General features: G+C 41.9%; 1 protein-coding gene across 1 annotated transcript in view; it reads right to left on the reverse strand.

Moving 5' to 3' along the window:
- ANO2 (anoctamin 2) overlaps positions 1-12,936 on the reverse strand; it is a 207,727-nt gene that overhangs the window by 44,645 nt on the left and 150,146 nt on the right. Inside the window, exon 16 of the mRNA XM_058189662.1 lies at positions 3,379-3,580. Coding sequence (XP_058045645.1) covers positions 3,379-3,580 — 202 coding nt within the window. The remainder of the gene's footprint in view (positions 1-3,378; positions 3,581-12,936) is intronic.

Consider the following 12,936-nt stretch of genomic DNA (forward strand, 5'->3'; position numbering starts at 1 on the left):
TCGGGGTGGGCTTCAAAAATTTTTAGCAAGGGGTTCTCTGCCCGGTTGCTGGGTGGGCATGGCCATGGTAGGCGTGGCCTAGTCGGCCTCCTGCACCATGGCAGGGGGGAGGTTTTGCCCTCCCAGGGCTCCAGAGGCTTTCTTCGAGCCTCCAGGAGGGCAAAAATGGACTCCCCAGGCTCCGGAGGCCCTCTGGACGCGAGAAATGGGCCCATTTCCAGCCTTCCCAAACTTCGGGTAGGCCGGTTTTTTTCTCTCCCCAAGCCTCCGTGTGCGCCCTGCACTTACCTGCATCCAAAACAGGCCGCATGGGGACTCCTGGGAGGGGCAGGGCGGGGTGGACGGGACCAGCCAAGAGTGGGATTTGGGGGTTCTCCAAACTGCACAGAATCTTAGCTAGAGGTTCTACTGAAGCCCTGCGAATCCCCAGCAGCCCACCCCTGGGTATAATTAATTCATCTTTAGTGTCAGATGAAGCTCTTCTCCTAATTTACTGAATTGTATTTGCTCATTTCTCTGTTGTCTCCTCATAGTTACAAATATCTTCACTAAAGGCACTATTCCCAGCAGTCTGCTGGTAAGATCCTGGCTGATGAGAAGCCGTGTGTCCACCTGCTGAATAAGAGACATCCCACGGGAACATGACATCCTCAAGATCCCCAGGCAGGAACTTTCCCCTCTTTTCCCACACCTTAGAAAAGAAGTACCTGAACAAACTCAAAGTAGATTTCAAGCAAGCAGGGAGAAGAGGATGAAGTCAGAAAAGACCACGGGTGGGATTGAAAATTTTCAGCAACCGGTTCGCTGCCCAGTTGCCAGGTGGGCTTGGTCATGGGGGCATGGCCTATTCAGCCTTCTGTACCACTGTGTGTGTGTGTGTGTGTTTTCACCCTCCCCAGGCTCTGGAGGCTTTCTCTGAGCCTCCAGGAGGATGCAAATTGCCTCCTTCAGGCACTGGAAGCCCTCTGGAGCCTGGAAACAGGCCCATTTCCAGACTTCTGGTAGGCACGTTTTTCACCTTCCCAGATCCTCTGCGCACACCCTGCACTTAACTGGCATCCAAAACGGGCTGTGTGGAAATGGGCTCCTGGGAGGGGAGGGGCAGGGTGGCCGGGATCAGCCAGTTCTGGAACAACTGGTTCGGCGAACCAGATTAAAATTAACATCCGGTTTGTCCGAACCGATCCAAACCGGCTGAATCCCACCACTGGAAAAGACCCAAGCAAAGAGAAGAGGAGGAAGGCACAAAGAGAGAGCAAATTAGCTGGGAAAAATGGAAGGTACAAAGGAGATGCAGAAGCAAAGGCCGGGATGTGAAGGGACAGAAGATGGGTTTTGCCACTGCAGGAGAAAATGTGGCAGAACTTAGGGGCGGTGTGGAAAAAGGAATCAGCCTAGCATCCCTATGTAGTCACAAGTGGACCAAGTCCAACTTCCCTTGAATTCGATTGACCCTTATCAAACTCTAAGCAGGTGCTCAGGTTAGGTGAGAAGATTCTTGCACATATTCATGACTAGCAATAAATCAATTTAATTGGACCTTCATGTGTGGACCTGGTCTCTCCCCCTGACAGCTACTGGTATATGTCAGGACTGAGGCGCACTCAACTTTGGCAACAAGATTGGGGAAGAAGAGTGCAATGGAGGCTATCCTGAACCCTTTTCAGGGGTGGGCTGCTACAGGTTCACCCAGGTTGGGGAGAACCCATAGTGAACATTATGGCTGGTTTGGAGAACCTCCAAATCCCACCCCTGGCTGGCCACACCCATCCAGCCCCTCCCCTTCAGGGAGTCTCCACATGACCTGTTTTGGATGCGAGGTAAGTTCAGGGCCCGTGCAGAGGCTTGGGAAGGGGGAAAAAACGGGCCTCCTGGAAGTTCCAGAAGTCCAAAAACAGGCCTGTTTCCAGCCACTGGAGGACCTCCAGAGCCTGGGGAGTCAGTTTTTGCCCTCCCAGAGGTTCAGAGAAAGCCTCAGGAGCCTGGGGAAGGCGAAAAAGGCCTCTCCACCGTGGTGCAGGAGGCCGACTAGGTCATGCCCACCATGGCCATGGTGGCCCAGCAACTGGGCAGAGAACCCATTGCTGAAATTTTTGAAGCACACCCACATGATCCTTTTGGCTGCCCAAGTATCTTGGTTTCCATGAAAGAGAGCACCATCACTCTTCCTACAGTATGTCTACTGTATAGTGAAGGACTGCCACAATCTCTGTCTCCACAACACTTTTTCTGTACAAGGAGAACCTCCTGGTCCAAAGGGAAATCCTGTGGTTGCTTCTAAGATAACCCTCCAGGTATCAATAAGTGCAGAAATGGAGCAGATCCCAAATACCGTATCTAACGGTTGAATGGAAAGGAGGAGTTGGCAATCCACCACCAGTGACGTTCAAACCGCAACGCATTGGGTTGCTTTTGTGGCTAGTCATCTCACAAATTAAGTCAAGAAAATCTGAGGAACCTCAAGAACTTAATTGTCCCAAAGGTGCTTTTTTTCAAGGGGCAAGGAGACTTTCTGGTTTTTTTTCTCTGAAGACGTTTCGCTGTTCATCCAGGAAGCTTCTTCAGCTCAGAAATGGAGAAGCTTCCTGGATGAGAAGCGAAACTTCTTCAGAGAAAAAAACCAGAAAGTCCAGTTGCCTCTTTAAAAAAGCACCTGTTGTGGTCTGTCAGCAACATACGAAGCTGGCAACGGAGTCGGACAGCGATGAGGCTGAGGTGGGGCCAGGGCCATCGGGGAGTGATGTGCGGACTCCAGAGCCTCCAGAGGCTGATAGTAGTGAGGCAGAGGAACAGGAGGAGCTTGTTCCTAATGTATGTGTGAGAAGAGCTGCCAGAGGGCAAGAGCAGCTCAAGCAGAGAGGATGACTCGGGAGTAGGGCCAAGAGATGATTGGCCCTTCCCATTAGGTTTAAAACAGACCAGCACCAGTGTTTCAGCTTTGCCGGAAAACAACGTTGTAGCTGCGTCTTCTGCTCCGTCTTCTGCTTCATGTATGTCTTTGTTTTTGTGGCTTCTGGGCATTTGCAAAGAAGGGCCTTTGGCAGCTTGCCTAATTGGACTAAGGTTTGTGAGGAATTTGTGTTGGGAGGCATTTGTTTTACTTTGAGTTGAACGACGCTGGGAATGAAGTAATTCCCAGCTGTTCGAATAAAGTTTGTTTTTCCACGGACTAAGTTTATTATTGCCTACTTGGGCCTGGGTCACAACAGCACCTTTGGGACAATCATGGCCCGGACAACTAAGAATCTCCATAGATACTCAAGAACTTAGTAAGTACACATGGGTGCACCAATAAGATCTGGTGAAAAAGAAGGTCCTGTAAGCAAAACGTTTACTTAGGATAAGCTGCTTATCTCCAGAAAACAAAAGTAAGGTTACCCATTTCGGTCAATTTTTTGGCAACAACTCCGTAAATCTCATCCAGGATTAGAATCACCACGAGGTTTATGATGACTGCTGTCGCTGTCACTGTGACTCGCACGTTGGACTTGGATGACCCATTGGTGCTCATGGAGAGCGCGGCCGCTAAGGTTATCCGGTATGCGATCACACCAAAGACGATGGAAAAAGTCAGTGAAATCTGGAAAGGAAAAGAAATATTAATAGAACAGTACAGTAGTAGGGCCTCTGGTGGCTCATCAGGCTAATGCAGCCTGTTATTAACAGCAACTGCCTGCAATATTGCAGGTTCAAGTCCCACCAGGCCCAAGGTTGACTCAGCCTTCCATCCTTTATAAGGTAGGTAAAATGAGGACCCAGATTGTTGGGGGGCAATAAGTTGACTTTGTATGTAGTATACAATTGGATGAAGACTATTGCCTGACATAGTGTAAGCCGCCCTGAGTCTTCGGAGAAGGGCGGGATATAAATGCAAATTAAAAAAAAAAATAGTACAGTAGTGGCCAAAATTGTGGAAACCTTTTGGGAAAAGTGTATTTTCTAAAACTAGCTAATAACACCATTTTTCTTTGGAGTAGTACCATAACATTATATATTAATGGAAAGATAATTTAATCAAGAATGAAATGCAATAACTTTTATGAAGGATTTGCTATTAGAATAGCAGTTACGGTATACCTGTAAAGAAGAAAATGAAACACGTAGAAAAAATGAGATATGCAAAAATGATCACCATAGAAAAAACGAGATATAAAAAAATGATCACCATGTCAGTTAATTCTTAGTTGGGTAACCTTTAGCATGAATTACGGCATTATATGTATATCTTCCCATGGAGTGAACCAAATCTTTTAGTTCTGTAGCTGTTATAATGTGAAACCAAGATTGAATATTTGCTTCTATTAACTGGGTTTTATTGCTGGGTCACTTCTGACTACCATGTTTCTTTAGTTGGCTCCATAGATTTTCGATTGGGTGAAATTCTGGGCTATTCCCAGGCCATTCCAGCAGTGGAATAGGATTATCTTGAAACTCTCCCCAAAAAGTGTTATTAGCCATCAAACCTCAAAAATACACTTTTGCCAAAAGTTTTCCACAATTTTGGCCACTACTGAATGTATAGATGTTCTTATGGAGCTCAAGTGATTGAATAAGGATGGGGTTAAAGAAAGAGGAAAAACATTATTCCTGGAAGATTCCATGATCAATTCTTCAGGGATAGGAAATGCTCTTGCTAGCGTTAGGGTGCCTCGTAGGTAGACTATAGAAAGGTACCTCTTTATTAGCTAGCTAATTACAGTTTTCTGCTTGCTACCATAATATTCACAGGACGTAGCTCTTCACTCAAAATCTTCTGAATCTATAACTTTTCCTTTGTTTTCCATTTGACCAAATCCATTGCCCATTTGGAGAGTTTCTGGTTGGCTTCAGAAGCAGAGACTTAATTGGCAATTAAGAAGCGCCATGCAGGAGGCTCCAGTGACGTCACCCTCCTGCTGGGTGCTCTAACAGAGCACTCCGTGTTAGAAGATTGTAAAAGTCAGTGAAACAGAAAATAAATCACTGTTCACTGAGCTTAGCATAATCTCTGGGTGAAAGAGGTTATCAGAATTGTGGAAGAGTGGCAGGTCTGACAGGGGGTTTGCTCTCAAGAGCGAATTTTCCTGGATTTATGACCCCACCGAATTCCACTCCTTCCAACTTCAGCACGCCCCTGTTTTTATCAGGGAAAAGGAGAGGAATGTCGCTTCTGCTCTAGAGGACTTATTAAATTGATTGATATTCCAAGCAGACGGGAATTTCACAAGTGTTCGATCTTTGATGCAGAATCAGCACGGCAAGTACCGACTCCCTTTTTGAAACTTGAAACCTTTCTTTGTCTTTGATTAATTGACTTTTAAAATGGCGTCTAAAAGTGAAAGTAAAAATTTTTTAGTACGATGAAGCAGCGTTACTTGTGGATTGTTACAAACGGAGTTTTTTTATACTGAAAGGAGGGAAGGAGAGTTATTAAGTTTGAATTCCTGATTCTTTTGAAGACAGAATGGCAGCTAAACCTTTAAAGCCTTCTGGAAGAAGGGGATCTGAACCAAGTCTTGAGGAAATATTGAAAGAACAATTAAAACTTTCTGAAGATAGGCAAAAAGAGATGATGGAGAATTTTAATGCAAAAATAAGAGAAGATATTCTTATGGCAGTTCAAGGACTGAGTAAAAAAATTGAAGGATTGGAAGTGGAAATGTAACAGATCTCTCAGTCAAATAAGCATTTAGAAGACGAAATGAAAGGTGTTCAGAAAAAAGTGGATCAAAATGAAGATCAGGTTGTGATATTACAATATAAACTTATGGAAGGAGCTCTTAGAATTCGTGGTATGCGAGAAGAGCGTGGAGAAGACTTAAGAAAAATTATATCAGAAGCATTGGCTGAATTTATTGAAGCGGACCCCCAAGAGGTAGCTTACCAAATTGATAAAATATATAGAGTTAATTCTTGGATTGCAAGACAGAGAAAGCTTCCTCGGGACATTGTGGTTTATTTTGTGAAAAGGACTATGAGAAATCAAATTCTGCAAGTTTCATATCAGACAACTTTAAAAATTGGAGAACAGGAGTTGAAGGTGTTGAAAGAGATTCCTTCAAAGATGTTAAGAGACAGGAAGGAATTTGCTTTTTTTACACAAGAACTTAAAAAACATCAGATTCAATTCAGATGGGAGGTGCCAGTTGGACTGACACTATTCTATCAAGGAAGGAGATATAGAATTGACACTGTTTTAAAGGCAAAGTTTTCTTTCTACAGTTTTGAAAGTCGAAATAGAAGTGATAGAAAACTTCAAGAGACTCAAGAAGGCGTGGTGACCCAAGAGCCTTTATTGCTGCCAGTATTAGAGGAACCACAAGAGCAAAGGGTGACAAGAGGAGCCCTTAAGCGTAAAGAAGAGCAACAGTCTCAAAGTAAAAGTCAGGATCCCATTATGGAAGCTGTGGGAGGAGCTAGACGGAAGATACCGGAGGAGGAGCTTCCGTTGTCTGCTTCAAAGCTTCAGGAGGCCAGTAATGGCAAATAGAATCTTGTCATGGAATGTTAATGGCTTGAATTCAGCTCAGAAAAGAAGGAAAATATTTCACTACTTGAAACAATTTAAAAATGATGTGATTTGTTTGCAAGAGACACATATAAAATTATCAGACCAAAAATATTTAATTAATTCAAAATTGGGTAACCATTTTGTTGCATCAGCTTTGGAAAAGAAGCATGGAATTGTTGTATATATCAGGAAGGATATACCAGCTAAGCTAATTGAGGCAGATATTCAAGGAAGATTTATTGCTATTGAACTGGTGATAGATGCAAAAGACTTTGTTGATAGGTATTTATGCACCTAATCAGCAACAAGAAAAGTTTTACAAAATGTTACATGAGAGGTTGACCCTCTGGGATTATAGTTCGTTTATTTTATTAGGAGACTGGAATGGAGTAATTGATACAAGAAGGATAAGAGAACCTCCTCCAAGAAGATACCTATACATGCAAAATTACCAAAATCCTTTTTTGAAATGATGGAAGACTTTGAGTTTAGAGATATATGGAGGTTACGGAATCCAGATGAGAGAGATTTTACTTTTTTTTCTGATAGGCATCAATCTTTTTCACGCATTGATTTTATTTTAATTTCTAATGACTTGCTTTCTAGGGTGAAGAAAAGCAAGATATTTCCGAGGTGTTTAACTGACCATAGCCCAGTATGGATGGAATTATTACAAGGGAAAAAAGGTGGTAGAACATGGAGGTTGAATGAAAATCTGTTTAGATATGAGGATAATGTAACTTATTGTAAGAAACAGTTAAAAGAATTTTTTGATTTTAATATGTACAAAGGGACACCTATAGGAACTGTGTGGGAAGCGAGCAAAGCGTTTATTAGAGGATATTGATTTACTTGGACAACAGGCAAAGGAATAATAAACAAAGGCAGCGTAGATATTTGGAAGAAGAAATTCAAAGGAAGCAACAGTTATTAATTCAAAACCCACAAGATCATAAACTTAAAGAGGCTATAAAAATATTACAGAGTCAATTTAATATGTTAATGGCAGACCAGGTGGCAACGAATATACAATATGCTAAACATAATACCTTTTGTAATGCAAATAAACCTGGGAGATGGTTGGCATATAATTTAAGGAGCAAACAGAAAGCACGTGTCATACAAAAATAGAATATAAAGGTAAAGAGATATACCAACAGGATAAAATTAAAAGGCATTCTCAGAATTTTATACTGCACTATATGCAAAAGACAAAATATTGGATAGGGACATTTATGATTATTTGAAAGATTATAAGGTGAATATTCTAACATTAGAACAGAGGAGGAGCTGAACCGGCCGATAGCTACTGGAGAAATAGTGGAGGCAATTAAACAATTAAAATGGGAAAACCCTGGTACAGATGGTCTTACAGCAACTTATTATAAAAAACACAGGATGAAATATTAGGCCCACTTAAAGAATTATTTAATCAGATACAATTAGGGTGGGAATACCCCGTCATGGAAAACATCTTTTATTTCACTGATACCAAAGAGGAGCAAGACTGCTCTAAACCTGGTAACTATAGGCCGATTTCACTTTTAAATAATGATTATAAGATTTTTGTAAAAATAATAGCAAATAGATTAATGTTAGTTTTACAACAAAGAATTCATACTGATCAATCTGGTTTTATAAAAGGGAGGCAGATGAGGAATAATGTTAGACAGATTATTAATATATTGGAATATTTGGAAAAGAAGAATACTTCAGCGGCACTTATTTTTTTGGATGCAGAGAAAGCCTTTGATCGATTGCATTGGGATTTTTTATTTAAATTAATAGAGAAAATGCAATTTGGAGACTGTTTTATTAGAATAATTAAAGCGATTTATGGAGAGCAAACAGCACAGATTATAGTAAATGGTAGTTTGACAGAAGTTATTAAGATTGCGAAAGGAACAAGACAGGGATGTCCCTTATCACCATTATTGTTTGTTTTGACTCTGGAACCATTATTAGATAAAATACGAGAATTAATGAAAATAGAGGAATTAAGATTAGACAATATGAGTACAAAGTTAGAGCTTTTGCAGATGATGTAGTGGTTACGTTAACGAATCCTATAAATTCAAGTAGATTTTTGTTGGAAGTAATTGATAAATATGGAAAGGTATCAGGATTTAAAATAAATCAGAATAAAACAAAAGTGATAATTAAAAATATGTCTATACAACAGAAACAAAAACTAGAGGAAATGACAGGATTTGAGGTAGTAAAAAAGGTTAAATATTTAGGGGTCTATATTAGCTCATCGAACAAGAAACTTTATAAGAATAATTATGACTTGCTATGGCAAAAAGTTCAGAATGATATGAGTGGCTGGAAGAAATTGCAGTTATCCCTATTGGGAAGGATTGCGGCTATTAAAATGAATGTGTTACCTAGATTTTTGTTTCTGTTCCAGATGATACCTATAATTAAAAAGGATAAAAATTTGGAAGATTGGCAGAGTGGGATTAATAAATTTATATGGCAGGGTAAAAAGGCGAGGGTTAAAATGAAAATAATACAGGATTCACGGGAAAGAGGTGGTTTAAGAATGCCTAACTTTAAACTATATTATGAAGCAGTAACCCTTTCAGTAATAAGTGACTGGTTTAACTTAACAGAGGAAAGAATTTTGAATATAGAAGGTTATGACTTGTTATATGGATGGCATGCGTACTTATTTTATGGAAAAAAAGTGGATAGGGCTTTTAAGAATCATGTGTTGAGAAGTGCTCTTTATGGTCTGGAATAAATATTCCTATAAATTAGATTACAAGATTCCTATATGGGCGAGCCCTAGACATGCAATAGAGAATATAAATATAGAACAGAAACAGGAAATGATTACTTATAAAGAACTTTTGTATGCTGAAGGAGGTAGATTGCAATTAAAATCATTACAGGTATTAAAATGAAGAAGGAGGAATTATACTTGGTTTCAATATGGGCAAATAAGTGCTAGATGGAAAGAAGATCAAAAATTGGTATAATGCAAAGGAGGAAAATTTAATAAAGCAAATTAGAAATCAGACCCAGGAGCATATAAAGAGATTGTATAATGTGTTGCTTGAAATAGATTCGAAAAGGATTTGGTAAAGGATTGTATGATAAAATGTGCACAGAATATTCAGGAACCAATAATGTTGGAAACATGGGTGAAAATTTGGGTTAGAAATGTTAAGTTTACACAAGCACAGAATTTAAGGGTAAATATTTATAAGATGTTTTATAGATGGCACTTAGATCCCAAAAAATTATCATGTATGTATCCTAATATCCAAGCGAAATGTTGGAGGTGTGATTGTGATGATGCTACATATTTTCATATTTGGTGGACTTGTAAGAAAATTAAGGTCTTTTGGATAAGAATTTGGTGGATTATTCAAAATGTACTGAAGAAGAAGATAAAGTTCCTGCCACAATTTTTCCTTTTGGGAATTATAACGGATTGTACAGGGATTGAGACTAAATTGATTCTGAATTTAATAACAGCAGCAAGACTGTTGATTGGACAATACTGGAAGAAAGAAGAGATACCTACAATAGAAGAATGGATATTGAAAGTTATTAATCTGGCTGAGATGGCTAAAATCTCAGCGTTTTTAAAAGACAATACGCAGGAAAGATATTTAATTGAATGGAAAAAATGGATTGATTATCTACAAAACAGATATCAGATTAAGAAATATCAGATTGCCTTTGAATAATTAGAAAGTTATTTTATGTAATGGGGAGGGGGTTGGGAGACGAAAAGCTTTGGATGTGGTTATTTGGATTGGAAGGGAAAATTTTATTCTATGTTTGGTTTATGTATAACTTTACCTTGTGATTGACCCGGGAAGCCGGGGGGGGGGGAGGGAGGGGGAAAAAAGGGGGGAAAATGTTTTTGTTTTTTTTAAAACTCTTTCAATAAAAAAAAAAAAAAAGAAGCGCCATGCGTTCATGATAGCGAACCGGTAGCGCTGGGATTTGAAACCCACTACTGGGGCAGAGCGAAGTGGTGCAGTGGCTTTAGTGATGGAGCTCTCGCCTCACAATCAGAAGGCTGTGAGTTTGATCCTAGGTAGAAGCAGATATTTCTCTCTCTGGGCACAATGAGAATATATCTGCTGAACAAAACTCCGCATTGGTGACAGGAAGGGCATCCAGCCATCCAGCCATTTAAACGGGATGGAGTCTGGGTAGCTCCATCCAGCTACCCAGACTCCATCCCACAAGTGATTATGGGGTCATTAAACGAAGATGATAGATGGGCAAAGCGAAGAAGCAACTCGCAAAATAAAAGCAGAAGATCCAGTACCATCCAGCTCCATCCACCATGGAGAAAAGGCTCCATGTCTCAGTAGGGAATACAAAGGCACAATCTAACTCTGGCACAGCTTGTGCATCTCACAAATTAGCAGCAATAATAACCACGACAAAACTGTGATTCCCCGCCCCCTACAAAAAAGAAACTCCCTCCGCAATTAGGATCCCACCACTAGCCTAGATGATCTTCTTGCTCTCTATTGCTGAGAGAACCAACTTTGGCTGGTTAAGGTTCGTTCAAGACGCAGTGGCTTTTACCGTGCACCGCCTTGAGGCTACTAATGGCTGTCCAGGTGATTTAAAGGTATTTATTCAAAGGCTGAAAATGAAAAGAACAGATTGTTTTCTTTGGATTAATGGTAATATAATCAATCAGCCAGAAACCTACCCTCTTAGCCTTGCCATAATATTTGGGCCGAAGTAGAAGCAGAAGGGAGCTGTTTATGTTCCCACCAGGACATTTTGTGTGAGAATATAATTTATGGCCCTCGCTCCTCTATTGGTCAAAAGGTAAAGGCTCCCGTAACTTCAGCAAACCTCCTTCTGCTTATTCAAGGTAGTTGATGAGGTGACACAAGATAAATAAACCTGGAGAGTTTATTATTATTTTTTTAAGCCCTCCTTAAACTAATCACATGGGTGACTTTCAGGGGGGATGTCCATCATTTTTATTCTCAGTAATTGCAAACTCAGGTAAGGTGAAGTGGATCCAAAAGACACTTTTAAAGAGGCGGTGTGTGCATGCAAGCTTGCCAAGAGGGGGAAAAAAAAGGAGTGACCGAGGGTTGAAACTAGCTTGGAAAAGACAGTGGACTTGACTTGCGGAGAAAAGCTCTTCTGTTACATCAGGGGTGTCAAACTCAAGGCCCGTGGGCTGGATCCAGCCCGCGGGGTGCTTAGATCTGGCCCGCGGGGTCGCCATGGAAACAGTAAAGGACTGGTCCGAGCTGCCTCACACGATTCTCCCGTTTCGTTGGTAGAAGGTTGGAGGAGCCAAAAGTGGAGCTCGCGAGGGTTTCTCACGGCCCTCCCAAGCTCTGTTTTGGCTGATAGAGGGTTGCAGGAGGCCATTGCAGCCAAACACGGAACTTGCAAGGGTCTCACAGGGCACTCCTGAGCTCCATTTTGGCTGGCAGAGGATTTCAAGAGGCCGTGGCAGCTGAAAATGGAGTTTTCGCTGGCAGAGTGCTCAGGCCCCCACGGGTACCTCCCGACACATCGAACTGGCCATGCCCACCTTGGCCACACCCCAGAGTTGAAGTCCAGAAGGTTCTTACAGGTTCTGGAGAACTGGTAGCAGAAATTTTGAGCAGTTCTGGAGAACTGGCAAATACCCTCTCTGGCTGGCCCCATAGGAAGAGTGGGAATGGAGATTTTGCAATATCGTCTCCCCCAGGAGTAGGAAGGAAATGGGAATTTTGCAGTATCCTTCCCCTGGAGTGGGGTGGGAATGGAGATTTTGCAGTATCCTTCCCCTGCCACACCCACCAAGCCACACCACGCCCACCAAGCCACGCCCACAGAACCGATTGTAAAAAAAATTGGATTTCACCACTGCCACAAACACACTCTCCCCCCTCCCCCGAGGTTAAACACAACCCTGGTGCGGCCCTCAATGAATTCGAGTTTGACACCCCTATGTTAGACCATGAGTAAAGCTGATGGCTTTGTGTGGCCGGCCTTGGCCGGCCTTTGTCTTTGGATCATACTAATTTTTTTTTTTTATAAGGGCTTCTAGAAATATTTGGGGCTGCTTGGAATCCAACAAAGACCTCTCCATTCCTGAGAAAGACGTAGAGGAGGATAAAAGGGCGCCATGTTTGCGGATGTGACAAAAAGTAGCTAGGATAGATTGAGCAGAGCGTGAGGCCATGAGAGTGGAAAGCCCCGCCCCATTATCAGTAGTGGGTGGGGTTATTTGCCGCCTCTCCTTGGCTGTATCTCCCCTTCCTGCCAGAACCAACAGGATCCTGTCCATCAGGGAGTGTCCTCTGGTGCAGGGGTCCCCAACCTTGGCAACTTTAAGACTTGTGGACTTCAACTCCCAGAGTTCCTCAGCCAGCTGGCTGAGGAACTCTGGGAGTTGAAGTCCAAAGTCTTAAAGTTGCCAAGGTTGGGGACCCCTGCTCTGGTGGACCCAGGAA

The sequence above is a fragment of the Ahaetulla prasina genome, chromosome 7, assembly GCF_028640845.1.
Source record: "Ahaetulla prasina isolate Xishuangbanna chromosome 7, ASM2864084v1, whole genome shotgun sequence".
NCBI classification, from domain to species: domain Eukaryota; kingdom Metazoa; phylum Chordata; class Lepidosauria; order Squamata; family Colubridae; genus Ahaetulla; species Ahaetulla prasina.